Genomic DNA, 19,262 nt, shown 5'->3' with positions numbered 1-19,262 from the left:
ATAGTAGTAATTACTAAAAAAAAAAATTTAAATTTTTTTTAATACTGTCGGCAAAACACTAACCAAATGGGTAAGACAAGTCACCTAACCAACTGATGTTAGAGATCTTCTCTGTCTCATACACAAACTCAGGAGTTGACTCTTGTAGCCTTCATGAACCATTGACTCTTCTAACACAGGATTGTAACATATATCCATCCTTCGTTGGAGCTAACTTCAGATTGTGTAATGCTCGATTTAGTACTGTCGCCTACTTTTTTAATGGAACTTTCTTATCTGTTTTCAAGTGTATACTTAGTTACATTTATATAATTCATAAAATGCCTTGATTACTTTTTAGATGTCAAATGCAAAAAAGAAGATAAATGTAAAGAATGTGACATGTCCTTTCATTCAACAACGCCACATCTTTATAAAGTTAAATATTACACGATTAGGGGCCTAATAAATTATTTACATTAAAAAGAACATAGTTTATCATCGAAATAAATCCAAATAAATGCAACTTCGTCGAAATTTTACAAAGCCTATTTACAATAGAAGTATAACAGATGATATCTCACCAGAAAGGGCACCACCTGCAAACAAAAACAAGAAAGTTAATTCACATTTTTTCCGTCGATCAGTTGGATCATTTATTCAAGAATCTTTAATCTTTTATACTCTGTGTCGATACTAGATTATCTCACAACCAAAACTTATGCTACTGAAAACAGATAAGCAGAGGAGTGGAGAAGAACATACCCAACATAGTTTTGACAAAGATTTTCATGGGAAGTGGCTTGGTCGATTAGCTTTTGAACCTGAACTTTCACAGACAAACCATGTTCGACTTCATGAGAATCTCCTCCGAGCAAGTTATTGTGATCAGCAATGGGATTGCTTGGACTTGCAGAGGTAGAGAAATCCCGGCCTGTAAGCTTATTACTCATACGTTCCATTACAACTACTGCACGCTCGTTCAAAACCTCATTTGCATCTCCAAGCATATTCACAGCCTGACACAATCCAACAATCAAATCAACAACAACAGAAAGATTATGAGCAAAAACATGATAGCAAGAGAGAGATTATCAAAAGAAACCTGAAGAATCTCCTTCTCTCGAGTACTCCTTTGAGGCTGAGGAAGGTCTATGTCAGCGGGATCTTCACCTACTTCCTCAGGTTCAGTAGGACCGTTGGGATTGTTGTTACCGAATTGAGGGACTTCATTGAAATTGAAAAGACGCCAATTGATTAAAGGATCATGCACAAACGCCTCCATCATTGCCATTACACTGTCTTTGTTGGTTCTGAGAACTTGCATAACATTTTCACATGTCGAGCGGAAATTTCCTTCGATGCCACTTACTTCCATTGCTTTTACAAGCATTCTTGTCAGACGGAACGGAACCTAACATCATTAATTAACCTGTAAATCTCTCTCCTAATATCCATTTTTTCAGTGCCCAGTATTATGAGGAAAACACAATGGTTAATACCTTTTCAGGAAACTTCTCTCTATTCATAGATGCCTCGAAACAATCTCCAAAATCAATATGCAAGATTTTACCACTGCAAAGTTGAAACCATTGTTAAAAAAATGGAGCCAAAAAGTTAGATATTTTATGTAATGTAAACCTTTTTATGTACCTGTGTCTATGTAGCATAAGGTTACTTGGGTGTCTATCACCTAACCCAAGAATATAACCGACCTGACACAATAGTATTGCAAAAGGTCAAACATGCGTACATTTTTACTTTGATGCTAAACAAGTGGAGAACAAAGTATGAAAGCAACCACATACCATGCTCATAACCGCCAAACTTCTAGTATAATTGGTTCTTCTCTCCAGCCATACTTCTGAAGACCGACTTTTTAACCAGAGAACCTACCAAGAAGGAGATTAGAAACAACTTTAGTATTCGCAAATAGTTACTTTACCCAAGAGAAGACTACTAGAAGTTAGAAATTTGAGTACCCTGGACAGATCATTTCCCTCTGTGTTTTCTAGAGCATACTCAAATACTTCAGCCTTTGCTATGAGCGGCAGAATGTCATAGTTTTGAGAAAAACTCAACATATGTTTGTGTTCTTGATTAAGAATGATCTGGAAATTCACAAAGGCATGAGTAAGAATCAACGTAACTGCAGATAGCTTCAAAATTGAAAACAATGATGACTACAAGACGAACATTTCGGGCATCTCTGTACTCTCGAATAAGATGGTGAAGGGTATCGCAGTTCGGAACCCATCCAATGAGTCCACTATTGGGAGATAGTGGTATTACTGAATACCGTTGGATGGCCAGATCTTTTTCTGCTGTCTTTCTGGAATTCTCGAGCAAAGTGTTCACCAAACCAAAAAGCTGAAACACAATATAGAGGAAAGAGATAAGTGTTATCATGTAGTTAAGAAAGTGTAAATAAAAAATACTTCAGTTACAAAATACTCCAACCAGAATTTAACAGAAAACTGCACAACTGATTTTATTTATTCTGATAATCACCTGCATAACACGCTCATCTTGCCTTAGATCTTCATGTCCCTTTAACAAAAAGGCATAGTCCTCACCATCATTTCCGTGAATAGTCAACTTCCGTGGTCGTTGCTTTGAGGTTATGACAACAAGTTTGCGTGAAAACGATGATATCGTCACAACGGGGGCATCTAATTTAGAGAAATACGAAGTATGGATGTAAGCAAGGAGGCTTCGGTTAAAAACAAATATCAGCGAGGACAAGCATTAACAGTTCAATATGGTACCTGCACGGTATGTTCCAGGAACAGCTAGCTCCAAGTCACGGCAGAGCAAGAGTTCAGGAGAAACAGACTATCCAACATGTAATGTGACAGTCAGATCAGAACCGAGCTAAGAAAAGAAATAGAGAGAACCAAAGAAAAAGAGAATATAATTACTTCCAAATCCAATGCCGTGAGACTGGCCAGCTGTTTGTCAATCCGTTTGAAAACGTGATAGTAAAGATCCCAAGCCTAATTCAGAAAACAATTGCAAAGGGAAATATGTCAATTCCTATCCCTTACCTAAGATGACAAGCAAAAACTCAACTACAAGTTTGTTTTAAATTTTCGGTCACCTGTGTTAGTTCAGCTTCTTGTAAATTGCTCTTGTAATTGATACAGCATTCATAGGCCTCCAGAAGTTCGTGACGGTATGCCTGCATCAACAATAATACCCTAACTTCAGTTGCTGATATGGAAAAACATCACTACGACACATATGAGAACAAAAACAACAGAAATTCTCTGATTCTGTCAACGGGAACCGGATTGATCTAAGTTCTTTAAACACCAAAAATAAAAAATAACCACAGATTACATAGCAAAAAAAAATTGGATGCTGCAATGATGTATGGTTCTGTGCTAGAGAAAGATGAAGTCACTTATAAACCAAAGCTCTGTAACCAAAAACACGAATTTATACCCAAGTTCAAAAACCTGGATTGAAAATCGCCCTACCTCTATAAATGCTCTCTCTTGTATGGTCGTATTGTCCTTTCTTGCACCTTCTTCAAGCATCTCATGTAATGGTTCAAGTACTTTCAGCATTCCTTCAATGTTCTGTTCACCAAAATACAAACGACTCGCTTCTTCTAGAGCTTCATGCCACATTTCATGCCAAAGTATTGAAACCCTGATAAGTTCATGTGATACAAGTTGCGCCTGTTTTTTGGTTGTGGGAGTAGATGAAAAGGGTCATCTATTAGCTCACTTCAAATAAAATATTTCAAATAAATCCACAAGACGATGAGTACTAACCTGATCGACAAGTGCACCACTGTGCTGGCGAACTTTATCAACCACCTCTTCAGCTGCAGCTCTCCGAAGATTGCTTATTGATTTACATGCAACTAGAAGTGGGTACATAAGTGCCTGACAACATTTGGAAGAAAATAGTCAAGGAAAAGCTACGCATTCCAGAGTTCGTTCTTAGTATCATAATTAACGGTAGAGAAACAAAATGTCTAACACCAAAACCAAAGTGAAGTAGGTAAATTTGCGATCAAAATGGCAGAGTAAAAATCTAATTATATTCTTTAATTCCCATCATAAATTGGTGGTACACATAAAGGGGTTTAACTTAGATTAATGGAAAACTGCAAACCTGTGGGTGGTTTTCTCCTATGCGGATGAGAAGAGACTGTATCAGTTCCCTGACAGCACGATTATTTGAATGTATCCTAGCAATTATTTGAGGCAACACAACAAGCCATGTGTTGATGCTGACATGAGTGAATCCTCTTTCCAATGCTGCTTGGACGTCAGCCGTAGCTCCATGGTTGAACCATAACGTGAGAAGACGCAGTATGTCCTAAGGAAATGAGACGGAAAGAAATAACAGTTCAACAAGAGCAGGACAAAAAGGTATAACTTAATGCAAGTAAAGAAAAGAAGAGAAAATCACGGTTTGGTAAGTGAAACATGGAAGCATGCACACTTTACCTGTAAACTATCATCAACTCCTTTGGCATTAGCTCCACATGCTATAGAATGAAAATATCCAGTGACTGCAGCAACAACGAACTGGGAGGCAATTTGACCTCTTGAAATGTAATGAGACATCACTGCAGTATTGAATAACGCCCACGTGTGCCATGCCTTAGCCCATTTAGGAGCATAGATGGTAGATTTGCTAAATGCATCCAGAATTTCTGGAACAGAGCATTATATTACCAAAGTGTTATGGTCAGACAGTTTGACTACACTTACACTGTTAAAAGTAACTACAATTCACCTTGAATAGACCCATCATTCAATCCGGGACAGAGTGCCCACTGCCATGTTCCCAGTTTGAGATTTACACGTGCAAGAAGTGGAACATTTACGCCCTTACTAGATACCATACTAGCCAGCATGTCCGATTGAGAGTGTGGCACACTTGAGAGTTCCCTCGTCAGAATCTATAAACAATTAATTAGATTGAGGGAAGAAACGGCATTGCCATTCAAGCAAAAATGGGAAAATGTGAAAGAGAATAAACGCAGGCAACGCAAGTAACTAATACGAATATGCATACCTGCAGCTTGGTAAATGCCTCTTTGCGCTTATGTTCCTCTCCAAGTGACCACTGGTATTTTAGGTATCCAAGCATCACTTGTGGAGGTCCGTGATATTGCATGTTTTCTGGCGATACTTCTGGATCAAACTACAAAATAAGGAGGTCCCAAATTAGACAAAACAGAATAAAGCTGGCATAGAAAATCTTACAACCAAAAAGCAAAAGGACAATACTGGCAAAAGCTTGAGAAGAGTAGACTTCGCCTGACTAATCCTCCCACTCTTCCGACAAAGCGAGGCAAACTTGATCCAAGTTTCAACATCTTCTGTAGGAGGTAGCACAAGTGCCCGAACAGCCAAAAGTGATTGCCACACCTGAACAGTATTCGAGAATACAAAGCATTAAAAATGGGACTATCATAAGAATAAGAGTCCATTCCATAAAAATGTCTTTTCAGTTTCCTTGTTTGCTTATTGTTTAGTTGTACCTATGATGATACACGTGAATACCAGAAGCAATTTACCTCCACATTACGCTTAGATCCCTGAATCCGCTGAGTCCACATGTTACGAATTAGGGCTCTCCGTTCTTCAGCAATGGTATTTCCCACAGGTAGCGTGCAATATTCAATTACCTATTACATGAAGGGGAAAAAACACAGAAATAAGAAAGATTCATCATGTATATGTTAATGCATAATATGATCAAACAAACATTTACACTTCTCTCCTGTTTTCCCTTCAGCCCTAGGCTGTTAGGGAGGGTGGACAGGAGAAGAAATCTTAAATAAATTGAGATCTGACCTCCTCTAGTTCTGACAGTTGTTGGACACGAACCATGTTGCCGTAAGCACGCTCATAGCTCTCCAAAACCTGCAGACTCGCAATTATACACAAAATAGAAAAAGGCAGGTACGAATTTTCACTCAACTTGAGAAATACACAAGAACAACTAAGAACGCAACCATAGCGATTACATGATGCTTTGACAAACAGGTACCAAACAATAGCATGCCAAAAATGTTGTCTACAAATCAACGATGCAACTAAGATGTTTTTAATATTTTTGTTCTGTACTTCCAAGTTCCAACAGACCAGGGCATTATGGAAAAGGCTGAGACTAGCTACAAATATCCTTGCTACTTTACTTTTGATCCCATATTATGCATAAATATTATAAACAAAGGTAGTAAGCAAATGCTGATATGATTATATGAAACTTACCAGCGCTGCAAGTTCTGTGGCAAGGCATTTTCTAGCTCTTTCAACATATTCCCGCGCTTCATCATACTAAAAAAAGAGACAAAATAACCAAAGGCACGCACTCGCATATCTAAGTGTCTGCAAACATTTTTTTAAGAAAATCTGCTATGATATAAAGCGCAGCATACCTTCGCCCTCCGAACTAACAGAACAGCCCTGAAGAATGTGCCATCCCTGCTTCCATCGCCACTAGAAGAAGGGCTTGCTAAACCCCTAAGCTTTGTTTCATCACCATCATCTAACCGAGACACATATTCCGCCATTTGATCCCACTCTCCCATATTCCACGCGGCATTAGCAGCCTAGAATAGTCACAAAAAAAACAGAAGACATCCATGTAATAATGTAGACGTATCACCCAAAATAGCATAAGAATGTGTAACCAACCAATGGTGCCATTTCCAGACGAGCAGATGGCTCAGCTGGACTCCAGTATTCTTTGCAGAGATTGTTGAGCTCATCCCATCGTGCAAGTGCAGCAAGACATCTCATTTGTCCTACATTATGGTCAATAAGCTACAAATTCAGGACATTATATTAAAGAGAAGGAATAACATCACAAGAAAACTGTAGTCAATGATCAACAGAAATAATAGCACTGGACAAAAGTTAGGAGAGAGCAGCCATCAGCTTATGAAACTACATGAGATGAATTTAAAGAGGATGTAAGCCACTTAAAATACTATTAAAAACTCATAAAATCATAGAAGATAAATGGCAGCTTTCACAAAAATAGAAAAAACAAACAAAAAAAAATTAGACGAGTAAAAGGCTTCATGTGGATAGATGTCTGGAGCTTATGCACATAAAACAAATGCATGTAATTTTGGTTCTACCAATCAGTGTCTTAGAGCGAGAATGTTACGAATGATGACCATAATTCTCTATGCAAACTAGCTACTCACAGCCTGACAATACATATCCACCCCCAAAAACTCATAAAACCTTAGATTCCACTTCTCAGGAAAACACATTAAATGGAAAGAAAAAAACCACGAAGTCCTCCCAATATTAGTATTGGCTACCTAATGTGGCTTCTAATACAAGATGGGGATTAGATGTTTGCGATGCTTTCAAAGTGTACGCCTTCAGTGCATCATCCCATCGCTGCAGCTTCTCATACCTAGTAACAAACACTATTACTGTTTTTGACTAATTGGGATAAAATAAACTAGTAACCGCGCACAAGCTTGTGTCTGCACGCCTATCTAGCAGAACCGGAAGTAAGTGTATCAAGGTCGAGAAAAGTCGTGTTACCATGATTCTTTTAATTGAACATCAAGATGTTGTTGAGCATAGGTCAGTATGCCGACAGCAGCCTATGACAACAAATCCCAACTAATCAATAATGACACAGAACAAAGATGGTGAGGTGGTAGAAATAGCATAAAAAACTTAACATACCTCGTGCTGGTGTAACTGATTATTTATGTGAATAAGAGCCTCGACAACAGCAACTGGGTTGGCATCCATCCTCCTCGACCGTGGACCTTCAAATTCCATCTCCTTATAATGCAAAGCTTTGGCAAAAACTCGGCACTGTGAAGTTGAAAATCGCACCATTACCAAGAGAACCGATGAATGCTTCAGATGAAAGGACAGAAGTGCCATATCATAAGAAATACATGACGCAAACCTTTTCAGCAAGAGCCCCCAGGAGACGAATATCAATGGGAAGAGGCTTCTCATCATGTTCCATAAACTCTGCCTAAGAATAGTATACACAAAATCAAGCTCATGTGACAGGACCAAGCAACAAGATCAAGCACAGAGGTAGATTCATTGTGATTTTTAAAGTATGACTCTTAATCAAACCTCCCGTAATATAGGTTAAATGAAACTCGGGAACCAGTGTTACTATAAGACAAAACAAAATCTACGCATCGTGTATCCAAGAATGCTTAGAGACTGCTCAGTTGAAAGAGAAGACGTGTTTTCCAGTAAAAACACTAATTAGGTAGAACCACTAAGGAAATGGTGACCTTAGCAGTTTTTGTTTCCAGTCTAGCAAGACGTAGCTAACTCTTTACTGATCACACTGTATTCGCCTAGGCTCGAAACACTAGTACTCAATTAGCACAACCCTAGTTACGAAACATGCATGATTTTCTAACAGTTTAAAAAAGAACGTACCAAATTGAGTAGTGTCGCCAAAATCTCAGGAGGGATATTTGGAGACGAAAACGCCATCTCCAAGCTCGTAACTAACTTCTTTTGGCTAGCCTCATTCAGCTGCGCCCAGCAACTGACAAAACCAGCGGCAAACAATTCTCTTCCGACAAATGGCTGCAAAACACGGTCATTAAAATGCATACCCTTATGAGAGAGGAAAAGAAAGAGCATCAATGAAACACCTGCAACTGAGCAAGTTTTGCACAAGTTCTTAATGCCGGAGATGGAGACTGTTTAAGTAATTCAATACTAAATTGTCTCATCCATTCTTCCCAATCTTCCTTGGTACTTCGTTGAGAAGCTTCTCCAGCTGTCCGTAGTCTACCATCATTAACCTGTTAGACAGATCGTCAAAAGCAAATAAGTAACAGTTTAGCTCTTTCAAAAAAAAGAAAGACTAAAGAAACTTCTACAAGAGGATTGCACTAGACCGAACACATATACAGTTTTGTCTTTGTCTACATAAGCTGAAGGAATGCCCACAAAGAAGTGTAAAAAGGGGGGGGATATTTTGCAAACTTATTAAAGCAGATTAATGTATGTTGTTATAGACATTAGACAGATAGGCACCCATCAACAAAAACAAACAAGCGGGTTAAAAAAATCAGCCGTATTCAGCTAAGCAACCCTACATTAGGCAATCACTTCCATGACTTGTCTCCTCCACAATATGCTTACTAATCTTCGAACTAACAAGGGCACATACAATGAAGTCATACTAATAATTATTGTGTCATCGACTAGAAAACTACCTACCAGTAAGTTCTACAATGTTACAGTACAATAATAAAAACTTGATAGCAAAATTTTAACACATGGAGGATCTGTGTGTATAAAACGACCACAACAAAGAGTACCTGATGGTTTTTGTTGTTTCCTTCTTCAAAAGGATCGATCTCATTCTCAATTAAAGGATCCCTGATAACCTCAACTGGCAGTCGCCTACTTAACTGTTGAGTTGCTGTTGTAGCTACAATCAACGGTTCACGTCTCCGCCAACGAGCATGAATATCTTCAAATTCTTTATGCTGCAAAAGTAATGTACATTTAACTTTTACAGATAAATTTATACAATGAAATCTGTTTGCATGCAAGCTATGATACAAAATACACGACAGGTGAATTTAAAGCGTTATTTTAGGTAGAAGATAATATAAAAATACCCGTAAGCGATGCTTCAACAAAAGTTTGTGAACTGATTCAATGAATATGGTGAAGTCCTCTCCAAGAGCATGAGCCAAACAGCATAGTGCATCCACAGCGTCCTTCCGCAGTTCATCATTCTTACTGAGAAGATGGCAAAGATCCCATAAGAAAATTTACACGTGAAACATGAAACGAGAATTCCATCAAAAACTCTTTAGTGAAATCGATAATGGCAAATAAAATTCCACGATATAAAGAATTCTTATATCGAGCCACACAAATTTATAACTCAAGAGCAATTTAAACCACATTGAAAAACGGATTTGTAACAGTAAGCAATCACAAAATGGAAGATAATGATAATAACTAATTTTCTGATAATAATAATAATTAACTGAATGATATGGATGATATGGATGTCTCATTTCTAATCCACTATTCTTAACTGAATGAACCCAGTCATTTTAAAGAGAAACCCAGATAGTGACACAACGCCCAACTATAAAAACAGCATTGTAGAAACACCTTATGAAGAAGTAACCAATACACTGTTTTCTAAGTACAGACAATCATCATGCCAAGAAAAGCACAGATATGCTTTCAAAGAGATCGACTACAACTGTTGAGCTTTTCAGTTTTCATGAAAAGATGGAAACTCACCCATCTAATACTAGCTTCAAGTGATGCACAAGAGAGGAGATATGACCAGTAACCTGAAGATAAACGGGTAATTAAGAGATATAACAAGAAGATTAATATGGAACATTTCAATGGATCAGCAACATAAAGAACTAAAATAATAAATCATTTGAACAACAGCTACTAACCTGAACACATGGGATCACTCTTGTCAAAGTTTTGATGGCATCACGTCTTATAGCTACAGGAGCATCTACTTTGAACAATCGAATAAGGGCAGGTAGGAGTAAATGCATGTGCTCATCAAGTGTACCTGCAGTTATGCACTCTAAGGGTCAACCAAGGTATGAAAATAGAAACTATAGAGTAATAATTTGACTATTTAAAGATCATATATACACAAAACGACTATGAGGATGCCAAAAGAAAGAGAAGTTTTGCTGACCGCCAAACACTTCGAGTGTGTGGAGAATATCAGGAACATAGATGTAATCATTACACCGCTCCGCATCACCTAATACTTGGATGAAACATGGAAGGATGACTGGAAGATAAGTTCTGAATTCATCATTAAGTGCCAAGCAAAGATGTTCCAATAGATGCAGAACCTGGTGATCAGCAATTTAGACAAAGTGCTCTCCATAACATATATGCCCGTGAAGCAATAAGTAACAACACATCGCACTCTAGACTGCATACAACTTACCGGAAGACCACGAGAGGGGCGTGCAGGACCTGGCAAGGTGAAAGATGACCATAATTCAGAGACAAGTAAGAGCAGCTCTGGCAGATACTTCCGTATGTGCTGTAGAAAAATAACATAAGTTAAGAGTTACACAAAGTCATTCGTATTTTAACCATTAACTACAAATGTTAATGTGGATATACCTGCCGCACGATGGAAACAAGAGTCCCAAGACCCCATGTAATGAAGTCCTTTAAGTTCTCATCAGAAGTGCGAACAGTGTGAAAAAGCTCAGGTAAAACCTTGAAGACAAATTAGCAAAACGTCACAGGATGCATATAGTGCATAAAAATAGCAGTGAACCATCCCTTCAGAATAATGATAATAATAAAACAAAGTCACTTTAACTTAAGACAATGTTGAGAAATCTCAAATATGAAATATCTGACTTCTCGAGTCACCACGCAATACAATTTAATTGAGCACGGAAGTAACGTAGCAGGCATGCTTATTCAAAATTAAGGAAAACACAGAAAGTTTCGATCGTATTTCTATGAAAAGATATCAAAAGGTAAAACGGAGATATCACTGATTGAAAGCTGCCAGAAATATATACCTTTGGCAAGTAAGGCACGCATCCCAATCCCATTGACTAACCTCGCAAAACAAAAGTACGGTAAAGTTGTAACGTGTTCATTTTTATTTCATCACAAGTATATCCTATAAACAACCAAAATAGCTTTAGTTACCTTGAAAATGATCATCAGTGACCTAACAACCCTTTTGTGGTAACTAAGAAGTGATGGATCTCTAAGAATTCGCATAAGCGAGTTGATAGCAACCTATAACAATGCGGAAAGTCATATGAGCACAATGACTACAGTTGCAAAATGTTCACATGGGTTAAGAACTACCGTTGAGTAATAATCCTCAGATGTAGCAAATGATGGTCGGAGTTCCACAGGTAATTCATCAATCGACGGAATAGGTTGACCTGAATCACCAGTACCGCGAGGAACTTCACCATGTGATCCTGATAAACTTTGTTGGTTACGTTTGTGCACATGAGGATCCAAAGCACCCATAATTCCAAGAACCTGTAGATAACCAATGTTTTGACATAATCTATGTTTTAGAATAGTCTAGCTTAGAAATTTATTTATCTAGAAACTACCTTGAGCACTTCTCGTCTGGTTGACCACAATAAGTCACCCTTCAGCAATTTCAAGAGTAAGCCAAGCAACAACGGGTATTCCTTGTATGGAGTCACAACATACCTACATTACAATAAAGGGAAGCCGTAAATATGCAGGGGGGGATTGTGAATTTCTGGAGCCCCCTTGATATTATAATAGTTATGTGCACAATGTATAGCACATGTGTTACGAGCTACTCAATACAACTTGCAAGTTGATCACCCCACTACACCAAGCATGTCTACTACCTCGTCAACATCAACAATACAGTTGATTATATCTATGCAGCATAGAACAAAAGGTAGTGGTAAATCAATCTTTTTGCATGACAAAGAGAGAATACCAAGACAATGCAAGTTCTGACACCAAAAAAATCAATCTATCTCCAGGAATAATAAGCCATCTCATGTAAGAGTAAGATGAACAAGAAACTATCAGAATGATCTGCCACAGATTGAAGGACTGCCTAGGGATAACAATCTTCCCTTTCATCTAGAATTTGATAACTTCTAGCAGTTTGTTCGATAAACATGTAACAAACTTCTATAAACATCAACAGCCTAAGTCAAATATTCACTTTCAATCCATTATTTCCATCTAGTTCAACCAGGCTTTCAAAAAACAAGATAGTGGCGTTTTCTTAGTTTACAGAAAAATTAGCATGCTCAAAGTCACTTAGTAACATTATCAAATAATAATAAAAACGAAATTTAGTTCCCAAAGAAGGTAAAAGTCTATTCCATACCCTGTACTTTGAACAACTTGACCAAGAGTCGAAACAGCCACCTCACGTTTTGCTACAGCAGCTCCATCCATTAAAGCCTCAACAATCAAAGGCATTAGCTCAGGAATATATTGTCTCATTGCTAAGCCACCCTGAACAACCAACGGGAGAAAATAAAAATTAAAAACAGGTGAGGAATATCTTAGCCAAACCCAACAAATAACAGCTAAAAGGAAATAGAATTGACATAACTCTTTCATTTAAAAGACAAAAAAAAAGGAAAAAAAAAAGTACTGACTAGGCCATTCAAAATTATGAATATGCTTTGCCAACACAGCTGGGAAGAGTCGAAATACGACTGCAACTTCCATGTGCAGTAAAGGCACAGCTACATTTTACCGACACTTAATCGAGAAACCACAAACTTACCACTCTTGCAAGATCCCCAACAGTTACGAGAACTCCAATAACAATATTATTGTTAGCATTCACTCCCGTTCCCTCACTAAGTCTTGCAACAAGTGCCTGGAAATATAAAAGAATTACAACCCCGTGAACTATAATAATAGGCAAATCTTCTGAGAAGTGAAGAGAACAAAAATCAAACCTTCTGCACAGGAGCAACATATGGAAGAATGAGCCGTTCACAATTTCGAACTAAACAACCAAGGAGCTTCGCACTCTCTTCTCTGCACTTGTTATCTGCACTGCTGACGTTACAGTTGAAGTCAATGCACCAGATACTTGATAATAGGAATCAAATCTTCATATAAGAACTAATGAAATTTGCAGTTACCTCTGCTCAAGATCGGTTAACAGCTGTATAAGGTGGCGACGAAGTGCTGGAAGAACGTATGCTGGATTTTTTTCGGATAACCTCCCAGCAACTGAGATGGCATATTCTCGGACATCAAGATCCTGTTGAACAGTGATTCAAATATATGAACAGTAGATAACTAAACAGATAAAACAGGCAGGTGGAGTGAAACACAAGCCAAGCCTTCTATTAAGTTAACAAGGGTGTAACACGGATGCATTTCGTCACTCATTTTCGTGCATCCCCCAACGTAAATCCACAATTCAACGTAACACGGACTGTTTTGTGACACAAAAGAAGCTAAATAGTTGACCAAAAGTCCAGCTAAGTCTGGGTATCAAGAAGTTATGTGAGAAGGGTAATTAAGCAACTAACTTCATTAATTCACCAAAACTGATTCCAGAAAGCAACACAATTCAATGAAGTTCTGTGATTAGGGTAATTAAGAAACTAAATTTACAACAACGAAAAGCAAATAAGTGATTTGTAACAAAATAGAATTGTCGTATGACTTATGCTACATTTTCAAACAAATAACATATCCATACCTCATCATTTAAAGAAGCGAAAATAGCAGTCAAACTTTCAGCCTGTGCTAGATAATCATCGAAACATTGGTTGCCATATAAGGCAACGAAGATAGACTTGCGAACAGTTACATCAGCATCCGCAACAGCTGTCCTGAGAAGCTTCTCCACAATCTACAGAACCCAAACATCATCTCTTACGCAGTCAGAAAAACTGAAACTGCTACTGGGATTGCTATTATAAATGACAACAAGAAACAGATGGCAAACAGGAATTCAAACTTGAAAATGTTAAAAAGAGCCCATTGTAATAATAGGAAGTGAAGACTTAAAACAAGCAATAAGAAAAAATATGTAATGGGGCATCAGTATATATGTAAAACCTCTTCCACAAGGCGCCTTCGTCTTCCTCCAGCTCGAGTTGACCTGCTAGAGCCAAATTGTGCGATCCCAGATAAGGAATTTGCAACTAGTTTACAGCAACACAAAGCAGCATCTTTTCTTGTGGCTGCATCCGCGTCATCTAAATAAACAACAACCGACTCCCGAGAAAATTCAAGAAGATCATGCCCCTACCAAAAATCAGAAACCCAGTAAATAAGTTTCGTATTCTTTAGAAATGTTATCGGCAAGTAGCACTGACCATGAAATTGAAACGAGCCAGAGTCTTTAGTGCTAGTTGAATTTGTGCCGAACAACTAGGTTCACTAGACTGCGGTATCATGCTAACTGTACTACCTCGGACCTCAGTGGTAACAGGAGGCTCTGTTTGAGAATAATGAGATCTTGAAAGAACCAATGAAATGCAATCTAGAAGCCGATCTTGTACCGTTGGCAGCAACAAAGGAATGCTGAGACCCAAACAAATTGTCAAGCATTGAAAGTTTACACATCAATGCAAGTAGCAACAAACTTCTACGGTGTAACGTTTACCTAACGGTTATCTGATCAAGAGCTTCAACAAGTGTAGAAGAGAGACCAGAGGAAAACATCACATCTAGAAGATCTCGAACATGATTTTCCACGGTGGATCCCATTGCCTTTGCGATGTTACCAACACAAGCCACAGCTTCAAGCAAAGGTCTACCTTTACGTGGAGCAATCTGCATGGAAAAGATAATCAAAGGAAGCTCTTTCTAGTCCAGCTCACAAAAATAGAGCGAAGAAAATGCTAAACACAAAAATACAAATTTAGAAAACCAATTGACCCACCGCTTCCCGCAGATGAGACATAATTTTCGGCAAATAGTGGATAAGCTCACCATCCAACGCACCAGCCATTTCCCCAAGGGCGATGAATCCACTGGCACGTTCCGACGGTATTTTTAACACAGTGAGAATATGATTCATGCATATCTGCAAGAAAGGAACTCATATCACGTCTTCCACATAGATTTTGATTTCAAAGAATCTCTCAATCGCCTACCGTTAAATAGTTTGTAACAAAGCGGTCACGAAGAAAATGAGCAATGCGAGGCAGCAACGAGGTGATGCTAAGGCGAACAAGGCGATCACGATGTTCAAGGAATCTGAGGACAATTTCAGCAACTTCTCTGTACCTAGACATCATGAACTCACCAGTATTCCTGTACAAGAAGTCAAGCATTAAGTCATCAACCATAACACCAAAGGTACCATTAAATCAATTTGGTATAACAGAAAATAATACAAGTTTTCGAATTCAAGAATCATTTGTTCAGGTATATACTATACACTGAAGAGTGAAGAAAGAAGATACATGATATATTTTTTTATTTTTTTTATTTAACAATGTAAACTAAATCAAAGAATTCACAGAGCACCATTAGAATAAAAATTCTTCTAAGAGAATAAATTTGGGCATGGGACTATTGTAAAGGATGGCTTAAGAATACAAATTCACTGCTGCATTTACCTCAATAGTTCCCCCACAGCAAGTAAAGAACCATGAATACTATGGACCGGAGCATTAATACCCAACCCATCCTGTGTAGCTTCAAACATCCGATAGTACCTGCAAAAGCCAGATGGAAAGAAGATCGGTTAACTTGATTTTATATCATAACAAACAAGGAAAACTCAATTGCTACATTGTGTTGGCAACAATATATTTAAATCCAGTAAAAAGATTGCAAGTAAATAATAAATTTAACGAAAGTTTCAAAACTTTGTAGAACATTAAAGGAAGACAATCCAGATAAGATTACAAATGAAAATATAGAACACGTTTCCAAAATATCACAGCAAATATGGTTGGTACTAAACACTTTAGGACACTTAATCATTTTCAAGGAGAAAGGAATACGAACCATTGTACTCTCCATCGAGTCTCCCTTTTCTCAATAACACGGAGGCAAGCACGTAAAGCCTCAACAGCTCGCTCTCGTACTTGCAACTGGGGATCCCTTAGTGCAATCCAAATCGCATCCACAAACTGAGGGACATGAACGTTAAAGACAGTAGAAGCATTTTCTGCCATCTCCTGCAATGTTGCAAGAACATAACCATATCCGTATTAATTTACTGAATTGAAAAGCTATCCTCACTACCTTTTTCCAAATTTTCATTATGTAACCAAAACAAAAAGGTATGCTTTTCTGTAGGGTGCTATAAAGGACAGGATACCTTTAAAATTAGAACAGCGGCAAAACGACGATGTTCCACCCTATCTCCGTGAAGCCAATCAAAAGCAGTTTTCATCTGCAAAACAAACAACCAATACTTCAGCACCTATAAGCTGAACCAATGATAGAAAGGCGAACGAAACAAAACCACACCTGAAACTCCACTTCATCAGAGGTCATTGCTCCACCAGCCCGAGCAAGATGCCCCAACACTCTACTAGCAAGCACCAAGATTTCAGGCTCACGCTGCGACTCGAACACAGTCCTCATGTAACCCGCAAACCTAGACACATTAGTAGCATTCTCACCAAATCCAATCTCCGTCAACTCATCAATGGCTCTGAGTCCACCCATGTTCTTAGCCCCATCCTTGCTCTCAATTAAATTAGCAATCCTCTCATACAACTGCTCCATGAACCTAGAGGAAGCTTCACCGCTAAGATCACGAACTGCTTCCTCTACATGTTTCCTAAACGCTAAAGAAGCTCCCTCCTAATACAACAAACAAAAAAAGCATCAACTTACTAGAATCAGATACAAAGTTGCATACTTTATGAACACAGCAAAACATCAAACCAACTAAAATTTCGATTCCTTCAGATAATCCAAGAAAGAAAGAGACTTTTCATCTGGGTTTCTACTAAATGCAATGATCAAATGGAATTAAGCACGAAAAGAAGAATACTTCGCAATGTTACCTTGGGATTACCAATGCTGCAAAGGTCAGAGATGACCCGGTTCAAAGTGTCGAAGCTTCCGCCGCCGGAAGCAGTAGCTGCAGGCCCACCAAAGCGGCCCGATTGAGACGGAGAAGCTAGGGATGAAGACCGTCCAGCCGCAAAAGATTGCGACGAGGAAGACATCGATGAAGGTTGTGCAGTATCAGAAATCTCGCAAAAACCCTAAATCTAACCCCTTTTTGGTTCAGCAACAGTGGGTATTAGAGAGGGTATGTACAGAGGAAGAGAGAGAGAGAGGTATCTTCAATACATCGTGCGTCGAAGAGAGAGAGAGAAGCGGAGATCGCAGGAGAAAATAAGATTATTTTTTTTTACAAAAATCAATTCGCTTTTTTAGGTTTTTTTTGTGCAGGTTCTTTCAGGCAGTGTAAATAAATAACTGTTGACAAAGAAAATGTAAATAAATATCTGAATGAAGGTCTCACCAAGTAAAATAATCTCCTGATGTGTGTAGTTTTTTAATATATATATATCCTAAGTATGGATTAATAAGGTTAGGTCATTTTGGTGTATAATCATAGAAGACCGATCAATTAAGAATATAGCCATGGTTTGAGAATCATGTCTTTTTACCTCGTAAATATGCCACACGCAACAACATATATCATTCTATTTATATTATCTATATAGAATAGATATCTCGAACAGAAATTTAACAATAGAGAAAATTTTAATTTTCTTTATATTATTTATTTGTAGATGTTTAATGGAATAAATATAATATCTAATATAAAAGAGTATAGTTGTTCATAGTACAAATGGTTTAGCAAAATATAGTATATGAAAAAAACAAATTTAATTGATATAGTACAAATTAAAACAATTTGTTATTCTATATGAGATGGCCGGGAGGGAGAGAGAGAGAGAGAGAGGGGAGAGGGAGAGAAAGAAAAAAAATATATAATTATAATTTTATTCTATATTTCGTAAATAAAATATAATATAACAATCTATTATTTGAACATTATATAATGGAAAAAGAAAAAATGAAAAAAAAATACACAGAAAAAAGGAAAGATGGAAAAGAACAGATTGAAAAATTAAATACAGGAAAAAGTACAACAAATACATATTGTATAATTTTAATTCTATTATATGTCTCGTAAATAGAATAGACAAATATTTTATTATAACTGTATATATATAATTTATAAATATATGTTAGTTTTACAAAATTCAAAACATTTCATATACAGAAAAAAGTCTATGGTTTTTATAGTTATGTAAGAAACTCAAATAAGTAATTTTTAAACTTATAAAGTTAATTAAAAGTCGCGTACGTGTAGAGAGCCTACTTTCTCTAAAGTCCTACAATGGTCCATGTATTCTAAAATCCACAACTCCCAGGCGACTTTCTCGAGGCAGTATTGGTAGAGCTGGTTTGACTTTCCCACGGTTTTAACCTTTCTGGTTTATTGCCTTTCTAATCATGGGTACTAAACTGACTTTTGTCTGACCCCCTTACCAACCCGGTTACTTTCCCCCTTTTAGAAAGTTTTCAAATCTCAAAACCACCTCTGCTCCATTTCCGACGAACTTCGGCGGCGGAGGCCGTGTAGGCCTTTCCTCTGTATCTCAAAACACTCGTGAGATGGAAAAGAAGTTTCTGAGACGTAATTTCATAGTTCTATACCACAGGACTTTTTGAAGAAAGGGTAGAGTCGACAGTTACTCCTCTACCAAAAGCCTCCACGAGTCATCGTTTCAGATTTCCCCGGTTCGCTCGTCTACAATCAGCATACACAGCACT

General features: G+C 37.8%; 1 protein-coding gene across 1 annotated transcript; it reads right to left on the bottom strand.

Annotated features, from left to right (window-relative positions):
• Window positions 1-387: 387 nt before the first annotated feature.
• LOC106346158 (serine/threonine-protein kinase TOR) lies at window positions 388-17,822 on the bottom strand. Its single transcript, XM_013785413.3, has 56 exons — window positions 17,471-17,822; window positions 16,926-17,264; window positions 16,774-16,848; window positions 16,458-16,630; window positions 16,064-16,162; window positions 15,596-15,755; window positions 15,382-15,525; window positions 15,103-15,272; window positions 14,813-15,020; window positions 14,553-14,741; window positions 14,191-14,343; window positions 13,622-13,743; window positions 13,433-13,532; window positions 13,255-13,350; window positions 12,847-12,977; window positions 12,080-12,182; window positions 11,820-12,002; window positions 11,655-11,747; window positions 11,522-11,557; window positions 11,109-11,207; window positions 10,927-11,025; window positions 10,666-10,828; window positions 10,409-10,533; window positions 10,242-10,294; window positions 9,599-9,722; window positions 9,293-9,463; window positions 8,618-8,770; window positions 8,397-8,549; window positions 7,900-7,971; window positions 7,668-7,802; window positions 7,521-7,582; window positions 7,289-7,386; window positions 6,651-6,760; window positions 6,392-6,565; window positions 6,225-6,290; window positions 5,805-5,873; window positions 5,525-5,635; window positions 5,235-5,375; window positions 5,020-5,148; window positions 4,738-4,903; window positions 4,446-4,654; window positions 4,108-4,314; window positions 3,762-3,875; window positions 3,462-3,665; window positions 3,080-3,160; window positions 2,901-2,975; window positions 2,748-2,814; window positions 2,491-2,651; window positions 2,176-2,349; window positions 1,962-2,090; window positions 1,788-1,871; window positions 1,633-1,694; window positions 1,482-1,554; window positions 1,085-1,393; window positions 745-998; window positions 388-578 (listed from the first exon to the last, which is right to left on the bottom strand). Exons 1-56 carry the CDS (start codon window positions 17,633-17,635, stop codon window positions 560-562), a joined length of 7,434 nt encoding a protein of 2,477 aa, XP_013640867.2. The 5' UTR covers window positions 17,636-17,822; the 3' UTR covers window positions 388-559.
• Between the last annotated feature and the right edge of the window lie 1,440 nt (window positions 17,823-19,262).

Source organism: Brassica napus, chromosome A6, assembly GCF_020379485.1.
Source record: "Brassica napus cultivar Da-Ae chromosome A6, Da-Ae, whole genome shotgun sequence".
NCBI classification, from domain to species: domain Eukaryota; kingdom Viridiplantae; phylum Streptophyta; class Magnoliopsida; order Brassicales; family Brassicaceae; genus Brassica; species Brassica napus.
Note: the sequence above shows the minus strand (reverse complement) of the source record. Positions and strands in the feature narration are given on the sequence as shown.

What these genes read in the sequence shown, in the direction of transcription:
- LOC106346158 (XM_013785413.3), bottom strand. Translation starts at nt 17,635, where the DNA reads ATGTCTTCCTCGTCGCAATCTTTTGCGGCTGGACGGTCTTCATCCCTA. An exon ending in GCAGCATTGGTAATCCCAAG is followed by an intron (nt 17,265 to 17,470) that starts GTAACATTGCGA and finishes TTGTTGTATTAG; the next exon opens with GAGGGAGCTTCTTTAGCGTT. An exon ending in TTAACCGATCTTGAGCAGAG is followed by an intron (nt 13,533 to 13,621) that starts GTAACTGCAAAT and finishes TAACGTCAGCAG; the next exon opens with TGCAGATAACAAGTGCAGAG.